At 41.9% G+C, this 18,409-nt stretch overlaps 1 protein-coding gene across 2 annotated transcripts in view; it reads right to left on the reverse strand.

Annotated features, from left to right (window-relative positions):
- Nucleotides 1–18,409, reverse strand: part of TRABD2A (TraB domain containing 2A) — a 64,497-nt gene that overhangs the window by 34,554 nt on the left and 11,534 nt on the right. For both annotated transcript variants that reach the window (XR_007950176.1, XM_051974343.1), the window contains exon 2: nucleotides 12,912–13,472. Coding sequence is in view for 1 of the 2 variants with exons in the window: in XM_051974343.1 (XP_051830303.1) it covers nucleotides 12,912–13,472 (561 nt within the window). In the remaining variant the exon portion in view is untranslated. The remainder of the gene's footprint in view (nucleotides 1–12,911; nucleotides 13,473–18,409) is intronic.

Here is an 18,409-nt window from a genome sequence, read left to right on the forward strand (position 1 = left end):
CCCCACATCATTCCTCCTCCCCCCAGCTCTGTACCAAGGCAGCCCCGGTACAGTGGGTGTGGAGTCAGGAAGACGGGTTCAAATTCAACCTCGATATTTACTGGCTGCATAACCCCAGCCGATCTGCCTCAGTTTCCTCAGATGTAAAATGGGGATAATAATAGCACCTACTTCCCAAGGCAGTTGTGAGAATCAATGGAGATAACTGTAAAAAGCGTGGATCAGGGTGCCAAGCACACAGTAGGCGCCATATAAGTGCTTATTCCCTTCCCCCTAACTTCCCTGACGCCTCTCTGGAATACGTCTGTCTTCCCCTTGGGGACCCCCAGCCCTGGGAGGCCAGGCGCCGAATGATCCCGCGGGCCTGGGACCCCGCGGGCCGGCTCTGGCCCTGGCCAGCTAGTCCAGCCCCTTCTTTACCCGGGAGGAAAGTGATGGTGACTGACAGGAAAGGGACCTCCGAGGCCTTCTGGGCCCATCCCGACCCTTCCGAGAGGCCGTCCCCTCCCCCACAGCGCCGGGATTATCTCCATTTTACAGACGAAGAAACTGAGACTGGGCGAGGGGAAGAGGTCAGACCGCGGCCGGCGGGGGAGCCAGGATTTTCTCGGGGGCCAAGCCAGGCTGGGCGCCTCCCAGCTCCCTCCCTCCGCCTCCCCTCCCGCACATCTCCCCGCTCCCACCCCTTTTCCCTTCCTCTTCCTTTCCCTTTGTGCCCTGGAAAAAATCGATTAAGCCCCACTGTTGGGGCCACAGGGGCCCGGGAGCCCGCGGCAGCGGGGAGGGGGCTGCGGGCCTTTGGGCAGATGCCTTTTTTGTCCGGGACAAAGCCCCCCCTGCGGGCCCTCCCCCCGCAGGCAGCTTTCATCCCCCTCACATCAAAGGGCTGCTCTGCATATGAAAGGGGCGGGAGCCCCCGGCCACCCCACAAAGGGGCTCACATCTGTTCCTTCCGCCTGGGGGGGGCTGGGCTTTTTCTCACTTTCTCTCCCCCCGGCTCCCTGTGGAGTCCCCCATTCAAGCCCCCAGAAGGACCGTTTGGGAGCCGGGGGAAGAAACTCCTCATGGGCCTTAAAGACCCCTCTGGATTGGAGGCTCCGGCTTTTAAAACACCTGGAGCCCGGGGCTTTCGCGGGGAAGCCTGGCTCCCTCTTCCGGGCCAAGTCTCCAGGACCCCTCCCCTTAACCCAGGAGAAGCCCCCTCCCCCACCCAGCCACCCTAGAGCCGAGGTCAGTGGTCCCCTTTTTGTCATGGTAATGGCCCCGAGCCATTCTCAGGCGCAGGCTGGGGCCCCCCTTCCCCCAGAGAGGCTCCTCTCCCAGCCACGACCCTCACCTTCCCTGCCACGAGAAACTGGTAAAGGAGGGCAGGAGGGGTCACAAACCTGGAGCCCCCGGGGCCCAAGGTCAGGGAGAGCCAGGAAGCCCTAGCCTGCACAAGCCCCCTAAAAACGTGGGAAGCACTTGGGAGGATCCCAGACTTGGGTCTCATTGCCCACGTTTGACAGCTGGGGAAACTGAGGCCGGCCAAGTGCGGTTACTTGTCAGAACTCATTTTCCTAATCTGTTAATAGAGATGGATAAAAATAAAAATAAATATATAAATGAGTAAACAAATGAATAAGTAAATAAAAGAGTGAATGAATGAATAAATAAAATGAATACATTTTTTCAAATAAATAAGGGGAGTGGGGGGTGTTTGGACTAAATGAGCTCCAGGGTCCCTTTCAGCTCCAAGTCTGGAGTCCTGTGATCTACCTGCTTCTAACCCTTTTATTGTACAAATAAGGGAGGTAAAGATCAAGAAGAAACACACAGCTAGTAAGCGATTAGTAAGTGGCAGTCAGAATTCAAAGCCAGCACTCTGTCCTTTGTACTATGAACCCACCCATGAGAACTAGCACTGGAAATTTTAATTTTATATATGTGTGTGTGTGTATACACACACACACACACACGTATGCATATGAACATACTTATGTGTATATACATATCTGGATATGTAAGTATGTGTATATACGTATTGTGTATCTGTACACACTTGTACAATACAGCCCAATTTTCTGAAATATCTATATTCTCCTACAGCCCAGTTCTCTCTCATATTACCCTTTTATTCTCCTCACAAAAAACAAAATTATTTTCTATTCTTGGATCCCAGAATCCAGGAAATCACAGTTCTAACGCAGGTTGGGCCTGGTGACCCCAAGTTAATCACATTGCTTTTTTCCTTGCCTGTAAAATGGTCAAAAGTGGACAATCTGGGAGCCCATTAAGGCCTCATTTCCCAAACTTGCCAGGCCATCGCTTGATACCTTGACAACGGGTTACAAATTATGGTCCAAGAGGTCCTGGCGTAAGGACCGGGTTCCATGAGAACTCGATCGCTTCTAAGGGAAAATGTTGGTTGTAGAGGGTCCTATGTGGGTTTTTCAGTCTCCCTCCTCTCCCTGGGGTCTCCTGATACGTTTCTCCTTCCCTTCCATGAAGAAAAAGGTCCGCATTCATATGCTGTGTAAGCCTTTCAGCGAGCATGGAAACCCAATGGGGCTCTTTCTCCTGGGTGGGACAACGATGGAAGGCAACCCAGAGACCTGGAACAACGTACGGGGGCAGAATCACCACGGTGCTGGTCTTGGACTTAGCAAGACCCCAGGTCTTCAATTCTCTCAACCTTGATTTCTTTATTTGTCAGATAACACGTACTTCCCAGAGGAAATTATGAGGACCAAATAATACATCTGTAAAGCTTTTTTGCACGTCTTGATGTGAGGATTCTAGTTTCATCTCTTTTTTTTTTTAAATCAGGACAATATTTGCCTTTTTCCAATTCTAGGGCATCTCTCCCAATCCCCATAATCTTTCAAATATTGCTGACAGCAATCACATCTGCCAGTTTTTTCAGTATCCAAAAGTGTAATTCATCTGAGCCAAGTGATATAGGGATTCAACAAAGGCTCTGTTGCAATCTCCTTAGCTAACTCCTAATCCATATTTTAGCCACCATCTTTGTTTTGTCCAGGTCAGGCCAAACATTATTCCCCTTGGCAAAGAAAGCAGAAATAAAATAAGACAGACAATCTACCAACTAAACTATTAAATAAGCAACTTCCCAGAGAACTATTCCATAAAATAAAAGTATTTTTAAAAACTAAAAAAAATTTTAAAGCATAAGCAAGAAATATAGCCAAAAAAAAAAAAAAATGCAAGACATGATACTTAGGGAGCCTCCCAATTCTGCCAAGGTATTGGACGGGGGCTCTTTCTTCAAGCCATGCTTGTTCTTTACAAAATTTACACATTGATATTAAGCATTTTTAATATGCCTTTATAACATTTTTTATTTTTTCATGATGGTTCTTTTGTTGATATTTTATTTTTGCTTCAATATTACTAGATGTTGTATCCAACATATAAAGGACTGCTTGCCATCTAGGGGAGGGGGTGGAGGGAGGGGAAAAAAATTGGAACAGAAACGAGTGCAAAGGATAATGTTGTAAAAAAAAAATTACCCTGGCATGGATTCTGTCAATATAAAGTAATTATTAAATAAAAATTTTAAAAAATATATTACTAGATGTTGGTTTAAAGGGTCTTTTTTCATAATTGTTTTTTTTCATTTATATTGTTGTAGACATTGTGCATATTATTTTATTGGCTCTACTTACTTCATCCTGCATCAGTTTATGTAGAATTTTCCTGCCTTTCTATAGTCATCATCTCTATATGTGTGTTTACATATATATATATTAATCAAAGGAGATTAGTATTCCCTCAGCACATGTCTGTTTAAACAATTCCCTTTTTTTCTTCTCACTGGACTTATATCCTCTGAATTATATCCCTTTGTATCTTCAGAATTTCATTCTAGAGTTTTTCTCACCTTTTGGGGTGACTTGGCCAGCAGAACATTAATCCGTGGCATCTACCTGGCTCACAATCTAATTGGGAGTTCAACAAGCAAACAAATACATACAAAAAAGCTGTGTTCAGGATAAAGCAGAAATAATTAAGAGAGGAAAAGCACTAGAATTATAAAATTATAAGGGATTGGGATGTCTCTTCTCAAGGGGCTCACGATCTAATTGGGGAGACAAGTAAACAAATATGAACAAACAAGCTTATATAGGATAAAGTGGATAATTAAGAGAGGGAAAGTACCAGAACTAAGAGGTGTTGGGGAAGGTTTCATGTAAAAGGTAGAATTTTAGTGGGAACTTAAAAAAAAAGACAAATTAAAAAGGGACAGTTTAGTACAACATTATGAAAAATTTCCCAGTAATAAAAGTTAACCAAAAATGCAATGGCCTACCCTAAGAAAGGGGTTTTCCATCATTGGAGCAAAGGCTGGAAGAACATTTGTTGGGTTCAACTGGTCCGATTTTGAGTGTTTCTGCAATGAGTGTCGGTTCTGACTCAATCCATTGCAATTCTGTTAACACAGAGTTCTTCCAGCTCATATCGGTCAGCAAGGAGAGTGAGTAGCCAGTCTCCAGCCGGGTGTGTTGAACCAGCCATGGGAGTACAGAAAATTACATCAACGTGTGAGTTTTCTCCAATCCCTATGATTTCAGTCACCTTATCAAAACTACTTTGGGGATGGAGCATAAAACGTGGCCCGAGTTCTCTGGAAGAGCAGCTTGAGGGAGTTCCATCAATCCCACTAGTCTAGGGCCAGTCCGATGACAAAGGCCCCCCAAGTGCCTGGGATGGCCGGCCAAGGCCTTCCCTTCCCCCAGGGCACTAGGACCACGGTCCACAAAGTCTCATTTCTCAGCCTCCTTAATGGACCCAGCCACAGACATCAGGTGGAAGGAGAAAAAGCCTTTTGGGGTGACTGACAAAGAAGCTTCCAGTCTAGGAAGCCAAGGACATCTTCAAAGGGGATGGAAAATGTTTGGAAATCCAAGAAAAAGTCACCCACAACCGGAGAGCCCCAGATACCTGATTTTGGCAGACTGAAGAGGCCGGGCCAGCTCATCTGCTCTGTGGCTACACTGAAGTTGCCTTAGGATCAGACTCCTGTGTCCAAGAACTCGCTGATTCTCTGCTGAGTTCAAATCTAGCCTCAGACACTTACTAGCTGTGTGATCCTAGACAAATCACTTAACCTCTGCCTCAGTTCCCTCATATGTAAAATGGGTATACAAAAAAGCACCTAACTCCCAGAGCTATTATGAGGATAAATTAGTTTATACGTATTTTGCAAAGTATAAAGCACTATAAGTATTAATTCTATCGTTATTCTACTTTACTTTGTCACTATTGAAACCTTCATCTAATTAATGGGCCCACCTATACCTGCTCTGATCATTTAATTAATCTCATCTCATTAATCTCTCTGTCAATCCTGAAAAATGATACTAACTTGACTTCTAACCATGTTCCTCCTGCTCAAACAGCTTTGCTGGCTCCCTACTGCCGCTGAGATAAAATCTAAATTCTTCTACTTGGCTCGTTTCAGTCTCATTGGACTCGATGCTTCTCAGAGCCTCAGTTTTCACACCCAGTCCACGCAGCCCCACTAACTACTGTCCTTTTCCTCCCTTTCTGGCCACACTCTGAGAAGGCCATCTTCAAACAGTATTTCTTAGAGCCCAGGACCATTTCATTATAGTCACGCACCATGACTGGTTGATCAGCAGGGCCCTTGAGTGACCACTGCCCAGTTATTGAGGAGATGGAGAATGTCCAGAAGGCAGCCAAGCCACGACGGGGATGGGGGGAAGGACTGGAAATGGTGCCGTGCTTTAGGAAATGACACTCTCAGAGAAACTGAGAAGAGCTGCGTGAGCTGACAGAAAATGAAAGGAGCAGAAAAAGACAACAACAAAAACACCGTAAACACAAACTACTTGGAAAGAATTCTGACCCATGCAATGACAACCACAAATTCAGAGGACGCATCTCCTGACAAATGATGGATTCAGAGTGCAAAATGAACTATATTTCCCTTGAACTTGGCCAATGTGGAAATTTATTTTTCTTGACTATACATACTTGTTACAAGGGTTTTGACTTTCTCTCCTGCTCCATGGGGAAAGAAAAAAATTATTTTAAAACTTTTAAAAGAGTTAAAAAACTCTTGCAAACGTAGATTCAGGTTTTTTTGGTAGCCAATAATCTTATTCTCAGAATGTTTTTTTAAGTAACCAAATAATCATTCTCAACCTTGTTTTTTCCTTACTTTAGATTTATTGAGAAGCATCATTCACAGAGACAAGTTGTTATAAATGGAATAAGTCTTGTAAGTGGGGCAGTTAGATGGCATAATGGAAAGATCACCAGCTCTGAAGAAAGGAGAACCTGAGTTCAAATTACCTCAAACATTTAACACTTTTAGCTGTATGATCCTGGGCAAGTCAAGTAACCTCAATTGCTTTGAAAAAAAAAAGTCTTGTAAGTATATTTAATAAAGCCAAGTCCATAGGCTTTCCAAAGGGGCCCAGGACACAGAAAAAAGTTAATTTCTGCTGTGTTATGACAAAAAAATATATCAAAGAATTTCCCAGGGGTCAGAGGGCAAATCAGTAGAAAAACAGGGCTGTATCACTGGGGAATTGGTTGTATAAGTTGTGGCATCTGAATGTAATGGAATATGATTGTTCTATAAAAAATGATGAACAAACTGATTTTAGAAAGGCCTGGAAAGATTACATGAACTGATGCTGAGCAAAGCAAACAGAACCAGGTACACATTGTACGCAGTAACAGCAAGATTATAGGACGATCAACTATGATGGACTTAGCTCTTCTCAGCAATACATTGATCCATGGCAATTCCAATAGAGTTGGAATAGACTCTGTCTGCATCCAGACAGAGTGTTACAGAGACTGAATATGGACTGAAGCATAGTATTTTCACCTATTTTTTTTATTTTTTGCTTTGTCTTTCTTATGATTTTTCTTTCACAAAATGACTAATATGGAAATATGTTTAAAATGACTGTACATGGATAACTCTACATCAGATTGCTTGCTGGATGGGGAAGAAGGGAGATAAGGGAGAGAGAGAAGAGAAAATTTCAAATTCAAAATCTTACCAAAAATAATTGTTGAAAGATGTCTTTACATGTAATTGAAAAAAAATACTATGGAGAGGGGAAGAAAAAAAAGAAGCAGGGCTGGTCCAGCATCCTTTCTACTATAGGATATTCAAATCATTGCACAGATTTGCTGAAACTAACCCAGACAACTAGAGATCACAGCCAGAAACATCAAATATCCTTCCTGGGATCCTTAAGGAGCAGGTCTTTTCCCCCTGATTGAAAATACCAATGCTACCCACTTTAGGAGGTTTCCTTCCATTTACACCCAGCACACCAAAGCACAGCATAACCAGTGGGCTGGGAAAGTCCACAGAGGGGCAAGAAGTGCTATAAAAATAGAGACTGCTGACATCCGTTCTACGGCACCTAAAATGACCTTGAGGAGATTGGGAAATCTTGGCTGGGAGAAAGGGCAGCTGTCATGAATCATGTAATAAATCAGGATCGATCCTGTCTACTTGCCTTTGGTCAGCATCTCGCCCTTCCCGATTTTTTTTTTTTTCCTATCGGAACCATTCATATTAGCCCAATCTTTTTCGGAAACAATTCCTAAGACTCCACCTTAAAACAAATTAGCAATTCGACAATATGACTGTTCAGCCAGCAAGCATTTAAGCACCCACTGGAGGCCTGCGTGGGTGGAAATGATGAATGGCTCCCTGTGGGGCACTCAGGCTAGGAAGAAGGGACTTGGAAATTCTCGTGACCATCCACACACTCACCGTACCCAGATATAATGAGAGTTATTCACCGAAAATACCGGGGGGAAGTAGGCTCCATGTAGAGAGAAATTCTGTTGTGGAACAGATTGGGGGAAACGGGGATTGTTATCCCATCTTTGACACCAGTTAGGTGACTGCTAAAAAACATGTAAATTCTCTATTGTAAAACCATAAACATGCTTAGAACACACCCTGGAGAAAACATTTTGGGAGGGTGGGGGAAAGAAAAGATCCACGGAAAATACACCTGGCCCACTGTAATACCCACCTAGAACAAGATTACTGGGAAGCTCAGGTTATATCATGTACATAAAACATTTTTAATGGAACCTATGATTTCACTGCTAGAGGAAATCTCCGCATCTTGTTTGCTCTATAAGTTACCTGAAGCAGTGGATAATTAAGTAAATTCCCCCTGACTACAAGAGAGAAGTGGGACTGACTTCATGCTCTGCCATGCTGCCCCTCTCTTGAAGACCCCCTGAAGCTTGATATAAAAGGTCCAGCTCCCAAGGATCCCACAAGGCAAAAAGCAAAATTGGTCTCACAAACTTTGCTGCTCAGTCTATAATCATGAAGGAAAGACAATTATCTCTTTAGAATCACACCTGGGTGCAAATCTAGACTTTACCAATTAGATCTGAGTGATCTTGGGCCAAGTAGGTTCCTTATGAGTCTTGGTTTCCTCATCTCTAAAATGGGTAGGAGGACAAGGTTGGTAAAGATGTCCCTTCCCAGTCTAAATCTATCGCCCTAAGCTCCCGTCCCAAAGCCATACAAACAATTAAGCAATATTTAACAAGACAGGGGCTTGAGAAATGCCCTCTTTTCTCTAGTGTCCAGTGGCCCAAATTCCACCTTGGCAGCCCCTTTCCATTTGAAACTTTTTATCAAAGACTTCAATTTTCAAATTTTCAAAAATTCAAATTTGAATCAAATTTTCAAAGGTTCCGTCTTTTCAAATCATGTCTTTCCAATGTTCTAGTTTCAAGGACTATTCTAGGTTCCAGGTTATCAGGGTAGCTGGGAAAGTTAAATTTTTTTCAAAACTCTGGATATATGTGTCAGAAAAGGGGGCAGGAATGGAGACTGGGGATACCCAGTATGACACCTTGCACCATAGTTTAGATTTACTGCATTTGGCTTGGGGCCCATGAACTTTAACAACATACATTCTGATGAATGTATTTCCTTGGTTTCCCTTGTCATTCTTTGCATTGCATTCTTGCACTGAACATTGTTCAGAGAAGGGGTCCTGAGGCTCCAGCAGGATGTCAAAGGGCTCCATGATACATCCAAGATTAAAACTCTAGAAGCCATCACTAGCTACCTACCTGGGGGGAAGCTCTAAAATCTTAGCGCCATCTATTGGCAAGAATAATCCATAACAAATTAATCCCAGCTGGCCAACGGGACAGGAAGGTTGCTCTGAGCCTGGATCCCTAGCCCGGTCTGCTCTAGCAGTAGAAACTTGGGTCCTAGGACTCCAACCTGGAGGATGATGGCTTCCATAACACCCCAGAATCAGAGACCATCTCCAAAAAGACAAAAGCATACATCTCAGAATGGTCCCCAACCTGGTCGCCATAGTCACAGCCACACCAGTTGCCATGGTTACAAAGACACTGGTCACCATGGTTACAGCACTCTCCTAAGCCTGCTGACCTGCAGGCGTCTCTGGGTCCTGGGGAACTAGAGGTTGGGACCTGGCCAATGAGGAGTTCCCAAGCCACTCCAGGTCAGGTCTCACAGCAGATGGATGGGGGAGAATCTGCAATCTGACATTTCAACTATCTTTAGGATGGCATATAAAAACTGCTGATTCATTAGTGTCCAATCCATCGCTCAAGGTCAAGGTTGGAATCGGCGCCCCTTTAAAGAGATGGGCAATAGAGACCTAATCCCCCTTCCCAGGTCCATTCCAGGCCATATAATTACTCAGATTATATCTAAAAAAGTGTTTTGAAAACATCAAAGCATATCTATGCTAGCTAGAATTATTATCATTGCTATTATTTTTATTCAGGAGACCAAAAGGAAACCCTGGGATTGAAGGAAGAGTTCAGTATAAGTGCATATGAGATAAAGCAGTGAATCCCCTCTGACCATGTCTAGAAATCATCCGGGACCCCCGTGTGCCCATCAAGTAAAGACCCTTGTTTTTCCTATCCACTCTCACAGGCAGCCAATTCTGAAACACTGGAAACTTTTAATTCAAGATACAAGAGGCAATTTTCGATGCACTCCTGGGCACATACACTTCCCAAGAAGGGAAACAGCAGAAAATATTTACAGTGGCACTTTGCATATTGGAAACATGCACCTCCCCCAAAAAGGAACAAGAATGGGATGGAATTGGCCTGATTGGGAAGTGGCCTGAGCAAACTGGAGTTGCATGAATGCATGAATGAATGTACATTTGTTAAGCACTTAGCTGAGTACTGGACCAAGCTCTGGGGAGACAAATACAGTCCAGCAAAACAGTCCCCACTTATTAGAAAATAAAGGGATAATAAGGGAATATAACGAAAAAAGAAGACAATACACAGGGAGGGAAGATTTAGAGGAGAAAGTTAGAGAGAATGGAGATTCGAGTCACAGAACAAGCATTAGTTTGTTTTGATTTAATGACCTTATTGAGTTGGGGGGGAGTGGAAGCCCATAGGTCTAGGGCCGGAGGAGCAAATGGCGGCTGCAAGGTGACTACAGAGATTCTGAGGCTGAATTCAAATCCTTTTTGCCTCAGTTTCCCCATCTATACGGTGAGGATAATAATAGCATCTATCTCTCAGAGTTGTTGTGAGAAGCAAATAAGATCACAAACACATACAGTACTTTCCGTGTGCTCTATAAATGCTATAATAATAAATTATTATAAAATATATAAATTATTGCTATTCAATTCAAGGGATTCCAAAGGCAGTTGATAATGCAAAACTGGAGCTGATGAAGACTAGGGCTAAAGAGATAAACTGACAATGATCTGTCTAGAGAGAAGAATGGAACTTTTGATTTCTGGGAACTGATGAAATCGCCAAACAAGCCAGTAAAGAGGAAAAGGAGAAGGGAACCCTGGATAGAACGCACTCACTCGGTGGGGGTGATGGGAAGAGCCATCAGAGGAAGCTGAGAAGGAGAGCCCAGATTGATAGGAAGGAAACCAGAGAAGTGAATGTCCTGAGAATCAAAAGCAGACAGGTGAAGGAGGAGGGTCTCCTCAATGGTACTCCATGATCCCAGCTACCTCCAACCAGTATAGGGCATCTGTGGATAAAATTCAAGCTCCCAAGGGCTTCATGGTCAAATGAGACTAAGGAACTAGTCATAATAAGCCTGATATAACTAACTTGATCAATCCGGAGAAATGCCCAGGGCAAGAGGGATCATTCTCAAAAATGATCAGAATTTTTTCTTAAAAAGCAAAAACAAAAGTAAAACCCCCAAAATGAGATAATGGTTATTTCATCCCAGCCACAATTCACATCAACCAGCTGCACTCCCTCACTCCAAACTTCCTCCATCTCTTGCCAAAGCAGACCCTTAATGATGAGAAGCATTAAAAAGAAAGATGGCAGCATTGGAAGGAAACAATCTTTTCTTGGTATGTAATGGTTAAAAGAGGAAGGCATTTATAAAATTATTTCCCAGTTTTGATTGGTACTTAATTCAATTTTTTAAAAAAGGAGGGACAGCTGATTGGAGTCAGGAGGGCCAAAGTTCAAATATGACCTCAGACACTTAACAGCTGTGTGATCCTAGGCAAGTCACTATTTTTTTTATTTTGATTGACTCAAAAAAAATTCCTATAGTGGATAAAGAGTGAGTCTTAAAATCAGGAAGACCTGGATTCAAGGGCTGCCACTGACCTCTGAAAGTACCACCTCTCACAAGGTACCAGTCTGCAATAATGGAAGGAATATCCTCACCTAGAGTGCTTTATACCAATGAAATCACAGTATCCAATTCCTATTGGCTGAAAACCCTAACTATACTTTGGGCATGTCCAAAAAAGGAAATCTATGTATTACTACATTGCAGAAATAATGTCATTATATTTTAGGGGGGCAGAGCATAATAAACCCAGAACCATAACCAGATCTACTGTACCTTGGGCAAATTCAGATGAAGGATGCAAGGACTCCAACACAATACAAAATATGGAGCTGTTGGGAAAAGAGATGGGAAGGAAAGTAGAAAGGTAGGGCAGGAAAGTCCAGAGATCACCCACCATGGGTACAGTCATGGCAAGGGACAGTCCATCACCAGAGAATTCTAACCTAACAGTGGTGAGGGTAGAAGGCAGCCCAACACAGGGGATCCACGGGGCAGACACCCAGGAAATAAGGAGAAATTCGTTGGAAGGAGTCATGTCCCCGACAATGTCTCTAACCCGGGGCAGAGCCATGTTAATCCCCTACTAGTGAGAGCTCTAGATAAACCGGATATGTTAACTTAGTTTGAAGTATCCTGAACTATACCAATCAGGAAGGATGATTTAGACTGGATTTTTTTTTTTATCCCATTAAACACTGTGTGTGTGTGTGTGTGTGTGTGTGTGTGTGTTTATGTGTGTGTGTGTATGTATACACACACAGATATATAAAATCTATTAAACTATATATATATACACATATATATACAAATACACATTTTATATATATATACATATACACATTATATACATATAATGTGTATATGTATATAATACATACAAATATTATATATATTTAATATTTGTTCTCTACCAATGAAAGCACAGGTCCCACATCTGCCCCATGTGCATATATACATCTATGCACACTATATTATATAACACATACACACACTCATCATTATACAGCACTGTATTCCCTCATTTCACATAATTCTATACGCGAATCATGAGCATTAAAATGCACGTGGTCACTACAGAGATTCATCATTTGCCCTCATTTGGACCTGGCTGTATCTGAACTCAATCTTAAATCCTGGAATCAATGACAGTTATTACTTCACACCAACATAATTCTTACCTGAGAAAAATTCAGACAAATCATAAGAATTAAAATATTCAGAGGTTCATCATTTGCCTCAGTGGGACCCGGCCGTATTTGAATTGGAATCAGCGCCAATCACTCTTCCACACTGACATAACTCTTACCTGAGAAAAGTTCAGCCCATTCAGAGGATGACACTGCTCCTCGACTTTCTCGACCGCCCCGGTCCGTTTCCTGAGGCGCTCGGCCTCCTGGGCAAGGTAGAGATCCAGCACGGGCACCCCCCGGGACTTAATGTCCACCTCGGTCAGGGAATTCACCATCAGCATCACCCACACGGGTCTCTTCCTCTCCCAGTTCCCCGCGATGGCGTTGAACAGGTAGTCGGCGTAGAGGCCCTTCCCGCGCTGATCCGGGGTCATCCACGAGGGCATCATCAGCTTGACGTAGTCCAGGTGGCGCTTGAGCCGGCAGTAGATGTCCTGGGGCAGCACGTCCTGGAGGTTCTCGCCCTGCGGCAGCATCTGGCAGCTGGTGAGGGCCGAGATGGTGTAAGGGTCCGTGAGGTCCAGCTCGAAGTACACGATGCTACTCTGCTGGAAGGCCGCCTTGGAGTTCTCGGGAATGAAGTCCCAGACCCGCGTGTAGGGCACGTGGATCGTACCAAAAAAGTACGAGGGCGGGTCTCTCTTGATAGTCCATAAGAAAGAGTTCAACTCACTCTGCTAAAAGGCAAGGAAACAGCAAAGTCAATGTGGAGGGCCACAGATGGGCAGAGAGAACCCTTCAAAGAAAAGTGCATTTAAACAAAAATAACTGGGGGGGAGTAGAAACTACTGTCATGGATATGATAATCATACCTGACCTCATCTAGCACATTCTCTCATCGATCCAATAGCCCAGGAAGAATGGGCTCTTATGGTCCCCACTTTCCTGATGAGCAAACTGAGAGAAAAGTAAGTGTTCAGTCATTTCTACCTCTGATTCCTTGTGAACCCGTTTGGGAGGCAAAGATACTAGAGTTTTTGCCATTTTTATTAACCAGGGGGGCAAAGACACTGGAATTTTTGCCATTTTTTTAACCAGGGGGTCAAAGACACTGGAATTTTTGCCATTTTATTAACCAGGGGGGCAAAGATACTGGAATTTTTGCCATTTTATTAAACAGGGGGCAAAGATACTGGAGTTTTTGCCATTTTATTAACCAGGGGGGCAAAGATACTGGAGTTTTTGCCATTTTATTAACCAGGGGGACAAAGATACTGGAGTTTTTGCCATTTTATTAACCAATCAATCAACGTGTGTTGCCTACTGTGTTCCAAATGCATTTCAACATTCTTCTACATTAAGTCTGATCAGGGCCACAGAGGTGGCAGTGGGGAGAAAAAGATGGCAAAAGGGTCAGCTTTAATTCTTCTTGTCCATACTTAGTAGTTCACATGCTGAGCTACCTAAACTACTAATAAGACACTTGAATAGCCTCCTCTCAAACACAAACCTGACACCATCTTCCTTCCCCAAAAGAATAACATTAATCAAGAATGAAAATAGCAGCAAATCCCCCTAATATATGCAAAGCATTCACCATATACACATACACATAAGTACTTACAAGAAAATAGTCAATTGGCTGAGGAGCAAAAAATGTGCGTCAAAAAAGTCTCACAGTATAAACAACAACTTATTGGTGATTAAAAATCATTAAACAAGTTGTCTGAAAGTATAATAAATTATCTATTGCCTTTGAGTAATCCAAAGCTCTGCACTCATGGCTCATTCATGGATAAAGATAGAAAATAGAGCCAGACTAATAATGACATCAACATTCTCTGCCAGTTTCTATAAAACATGACATCTTTCAGAAAAACCATTTAATCCCATTACAATTCTGACCAGACTCAAAAACATTGTTTCTCTCTTAAATAGAACCAAATATGGCTTTCAAATTAAAGGAACCAGACCAAAACATTAACAACTTGATGACAATCATTTTCCACCAAAAAGCAAATTGAACAGAACCTTCATCCGGTGGGATCTTTCCCCAAAGACATAAAATAGTCATTGAATTCAAGAATTTTGTGTTCAATAAAATTCTTAACATACTCCAAAGAAAGGGAGAGACTCCAAGTTTTGAGCTTGAATTTGGAAGTCATATTGAAGCAATGAATAGTAATGATAGCTAACACTTATATAGTGCCTACTGTGTACCATGTACTTTACAATTATTATCTCATTTGATCCTGACAGAAATTCTAGGAGGAAAGTGCTATTACTATCCCCATTTTCCAGAGGAGGAAATTGCAGCAAATGGAGATTAAGTAACCCGCCCACAGTCACACTGCTAGTAAGTGTCTGAGACTAGATTTTAACTTGAACCTTCCTGTGCCGTTTAGCTGCTCCAATGCATGAAGGTAACAACTACAAAATCTTCATCTCCTCCAGGCCAGGTATACAACATAAAAATGTTAAGAAAAAGGTTGTAATTGAACACATTAAGAGACTTGCTGGTATTCTAAAATTAAAGCTAAGTGGGAAGAACACATTTTTCTAAAAAAGAATAACTTTTTTTTATTTTTCCAAATACATGCAAAGATAGTTTTCAACATTCAATTGTGCAAAATCTTGTATTCCACATTTTTCTCCCTCTTTCCCTCTCCTAAACAGCAAGTAATCCAATATAGGTTAAACATGTGCAATTCTTCTAAATATATTTCCATATTCGTTATGTTGTGCAAGAAAAATCAGATCAAAAGAGAAAAAAAAAAAAAACGAGAGAGAAAAAAACAAGCAAACAACAACAATAACAAAAGGCGAAAACACTATGTTGTGATCCAGTTTCGGTTCCCATAGCCCTATCTCTGGATGCAGATGGCTCTCTCCATCATAAGTCTAATTGGAATTGCTCTGAATCACCTCCTTGTTGAAGAGCCACGTCCATCAGAGTTGATCATCATATAATCTTATTGAGGTATACAATGATCTCCTGGTTCTGCTCACTTCACTCAGCATCAGTTCCACTCACCAGGCCTCTCTGAAATCATTCTGCTGATCATTTTTTATAGAACAATAATATTCCATAACATTCACGCACCATAACTTGTTCAGTCATTCTCTAACTGATGGACATCCACTCAGTTTCCAGTTTCTTGCCATAACAAACATTTTTGCACAGGTGGGTCCTTTTCTGTTTTTTAATATCTCTTTGGGATACAGACCTAGTAAAAACACTGCTGGATCAAAGGGTATGCACAGTTGGATCGCCCTTTGGGTATGGTTCCAAACTGTTCTTTAGAATGGTTGAATCACTTCACAACTCCACCAACAATGTATTAGTATCCCAGTCTTCCCACATTCTCTCCAACATTTATCATTATCTTTTCCTGTCATCTTAGCTGATCTGAGATGTGTGAAATGGTACCAACAATAAGAGTTGTCTAAATTTGTATTTCTCTAATAAATAGTGATTTAGAGTTTTTTTTATATGACTAGAAATGACTTTAGTTTCTTTGTCTGAAGATTGTTCATATCCTTTGACCATTTACCAATTGGAGAATGGCGTGTATTATTATACATTTGAATTAATTCTCTATGTATTTTATCAGAAACACTGGATATAAATTTTTTCCCCCAATTTTCTAGGGAAGAACTCATTTCAAGCCATCAACAACTATGCAATATCAATTTTACTGTACACTTGAGAATTAGCAAAATGCATCATAACAGACTCAAAGAGCACCAAGTAAAAGCCATTACGATATCAGCAAAACATAGGGCCCATCACTTTATGACAACTACAAAAAGATTAATCCACCCAAATCATAAAAGAGAAAGGTGATTGAGAGACATTCTTAGAATACATGACAAATAGGTTAAAAAAATACAAACCATAAAAACAAAACACAAAAAACAGATCAACAATAAAGGCAGATAACAAGAACGTGCCATTGGATCAGAGTAGTTTACCTTCAGATATATTCTATGAAAGATGGGCAACATCACCATGGACTCAGTCAAATATATATTAACAAAGAAATGACTAAAAAATGTTGATTTGTCTGTGGAATTGCAGTGGGAGAGCAGGTTTGATAGGTAAGAACTGCCTGAACACCGAACTGATTTCTCTAAAAATAAAAAGGTTTTATTGTTGTATAAAGCAGAATGGGATCTAACAGGATCAGAGACTAATTGGTGTAAAAGGGTACTCCAGGATGGGTATTTTATAGGGATTGAGGAGGGGAAGAGGTTTACTCTTTGCTCATTAGCTAGATCCTCTAGATGTTTATTTCTTAGCCATTGACTAAATTTAAAAAAAAAATAGGACCCAGGCTTCCTGGCATCCTGTGTGCTAGAACCCGGGCTCCTTGTACCTGGATGTGTGGTTAACCAAGTCCTGTTCACCACAACCAAGCCTCCTGCACCTGTCCTGGTGGGCAATAACAACTTGTTTTTCTTCCGCTGCCCCTAACTACAAATAGAGACCTTGCTGGGGTAAGTTCCAAAACCAGAGGGATGTAATGACTGTCATCTAGGAGCAGGTTATTGCCATTAGGTCATTCTAAAGAAACCCAGACAAAAAATGAATCTTGCATTTTTCCACCTCCAGTTAGGAAAACACAAAATGTCCCTCTCCCTACTGTTGGAATCCTTACTAACTGTTAACGAATTAGAGTTGATCTAATCTTACAAGAAGATGTTTTGGGCAGAACCTGAAACAAGGTACTAAGTAGAACTAATTAATACAAGGCTTGTGTCCACACCTTTACTCATTGGAGTTCAATGAGTTCACACCTCCCTTGAAGTTCTTTGGGCCAGAGAGCACTATGGGAGAAAACCCATAATCCCTCTCTCTCGTATCCCACAATTCCTCCCTCTTGTATAAAAGAAACAGACACAGAGCACTTTGGGGGATTTTCACCGGAATGGCATGAAGACTGGAGCTGGCTGGAGGCTGAAGACAGCAGAGGCAGAGGCTGAAGGACCAGACCTTTGGATTTGGTGACATTTGGAGAGAGCTCTTGGAACCAAGCAGAGAGATAGGCCTCTAAGCTAACCGGGCTATATTGGGATAATAAAAGATCTGAACTTTTATCACCTGGCTGCTTTTTGAGAAGAAAAAGCTCACCACATTTTGGCGCCCTGAACGTGGGGCAAACAGACCCCTCAGTGGATTTCAGTGGAAAAGCTCCGATCCTGATTCAAGTGGAAAAGCCTCTGATCCTGATCCAGTGGAAAAGACTTCAACCCAGAAATTAGGGTGAGTGCAACAAAGAAATTTTGTTAGAAGAGTTAAAGTAGAATTTCATCTAAGATGGGACAGATATTTAGAAAACAGCCTGTTTCTGTTCAAGGAAAATGTTTAGAGAGCATTGTCAAAATTATGGAAAGCCAAGGTTTAATTATAAGTTTACAGCAAATCACTGAACTTTTACAAACTGTAAAGGACATATGTCCTTGTTTCTCTCTTGATAAGGAATTAGATCTAAATGAATGGAAATTGGTTGGAGAGGATCTTTGTCAATTCTATGATAAAAATGGGCCTAACTCAATAATTAATACATATAATGTAATACAATTGGCTATAAGAAGTTATTTAAGTGATAGAATGATGAAAAGGAAAGTACAGGAGGAAAAATTGCCAACTTTACTAGGTGAAAAGGAGGAC

This window comes from Antechinus flavipes, chromosome 2 (genome assembly GCF_016432865.1).
Source record: "Antechinus flavipes isolate AdamAnt ecotype Samford, QLD, Australia chromosome 2, AdamAnt_v2, whole genome shotgun sequence".
Classification (NCBI taxonomy): domain Eukaryota; kingdom Metazoa; phylum Chordata; class Mammalia; order Dasyuromorphia; family Dasyuridae; genus Antechinus; species Antechinus flavipes.